The 1,401-nt window shown below is 42.7% G+C and overlaps 1 protein-coding gene across 1 annotated transcript; it reads left to right on the forward strand.

Annotated features, from left to right (window-relative positions):
- The first annotated feature begins 269 nt into the window (after positions 1-269).
- LOC149165926 (uncharacterized) lies at positions 270-917 on the forward strand. The gene has a single exon (XM_089429981.1). The coding sequence runs from the start codon at positions 270-272 to the stop codon at positions 915-917; it is 648 nt and encodes a 215-aa protein (XP_089286107.1).
- The last annotated feature ends 484 nt before the right edge of the window (positions 918-1,401 follow it).

Consider the following 1,401-nt stretch of genomic DNA (forward strand, 5'->3'; position numbering starts at 1 on the left):
AGTATTATTTATTGATATATTCTTGGAAACATATTTCCATTCTGGTATACCAGTATCGTATGAATATGCTTTGACGTCTGCCCTATGCTCTACAATTCCTTCAAACGCAGTTTCTGTAAAATTTCGGACTACCCTCTAAAAGTTATGTGACAGAAAAGACGCAGTTTCTGTGAGGTTTCGGACTTGCCCTCTAAAAGATTTGTGGCAGAAAAGGTAAGAGGTCGATCGATTTTATCATTCATTTTTAGCAATCAATTAGAAATTGCAGCATGGCGAAGAAGGAACAGGGGACGAGAATGTTGGAGATTCGACATTTCAGCCATAATGAGCACCCCCTGCGTTTCGTGTATGATTCCACCTACACATGCGATGGCTGCGGAGAAGGCGGTAATGGTTTTCGATACCAGTGCCGTCCCTGCAACTTCGACTTGCATGAATCCTGCGCGCGTGCTCCCAAGTCCACGAGGCAGTCCTGTCATCCCCAGCATCCTCTAAAGTTCAGGGAGAAGCCATTTACATCCCGTGTCACACGTGACGTTTCATCCCATATCACATGTGACATTTGCAGAGAGAAAATAGAAGGGTTTGTGTATGAGTGCCGTCGGTGTGACGTTGACCTTCATCCGACGTGTGCAAAGTTGCCTTATTCGCTGCGGCATGCTTTGCATCCACACCACACGCTTCAACTCGTGCCTTCTCACAGTACTGAACATGTATGCAATGTATGTGGAGGAGCTTTTACTTCTCACGGGATGCGCTATCGCTGCTGCGACGGTTCTACCCCCTGTGACTTCGTTCTACACATTTCCTGCGCTAAATTACCTGTGGATCCGCTGGAAGAGACGAGAATGCAGTCCATATTGCGGTGCCCCTCGGTCACATGTCCACCTCAGCTGCGCCCGCGGGAGCCCCTTTAGGAACGGCAGCGGCAAGGATAAGGTCTTCGTCAACGAGAAGAGCAGCGAAGGCGAAAAAAATCTCTGGATATCGCGGAGAAGGATCCGATAGCTCTGACAGTTCTGAACTCTACGTCTAATATTCTTGATTTCGTGACTTCATTGTCTGGTGATAACTGACCTATGCTAACGGATGCATATAATAGGAAAGTAATTTTTAAGAATAGTTGAATACAGAGATTGTGGAATAACCTAATTTACATATTGTTGTAAGAGTAGTTAGTATTTCACAATACTGATGTTCATGCTAATTTTGATTTTAGTACTTTGGAAATTGACGTTTGGTTGCATTCTGCATGGTTGGTAGGTTGGTTCATTTTTATTTGATTTATAAATTTGTCTTCGTTTTAGGAATTTTTAAAAATCTTAGCATGGTTAAATATACAGATATTTTGGAATAGCTAAATTGACTTATTTTAGTAATGTAAGTTAATATTTCAACATA

Source organism: Pinus tabuliformis, chromosome 5_1, assembly GCF_031772625.1.
Source record: "Pinus tabuliformis cultivar Carrire ecotype Pingquan chromosome 5_1, CPIR1, whole genome shotgun sequence".
Taxonomy (NCBI): Eukaryota; Viridiplantae; Streptophyta; class Pinopsida; order Pinales; family Pinaceae; genus Pinus; species Pinus tabuliformis.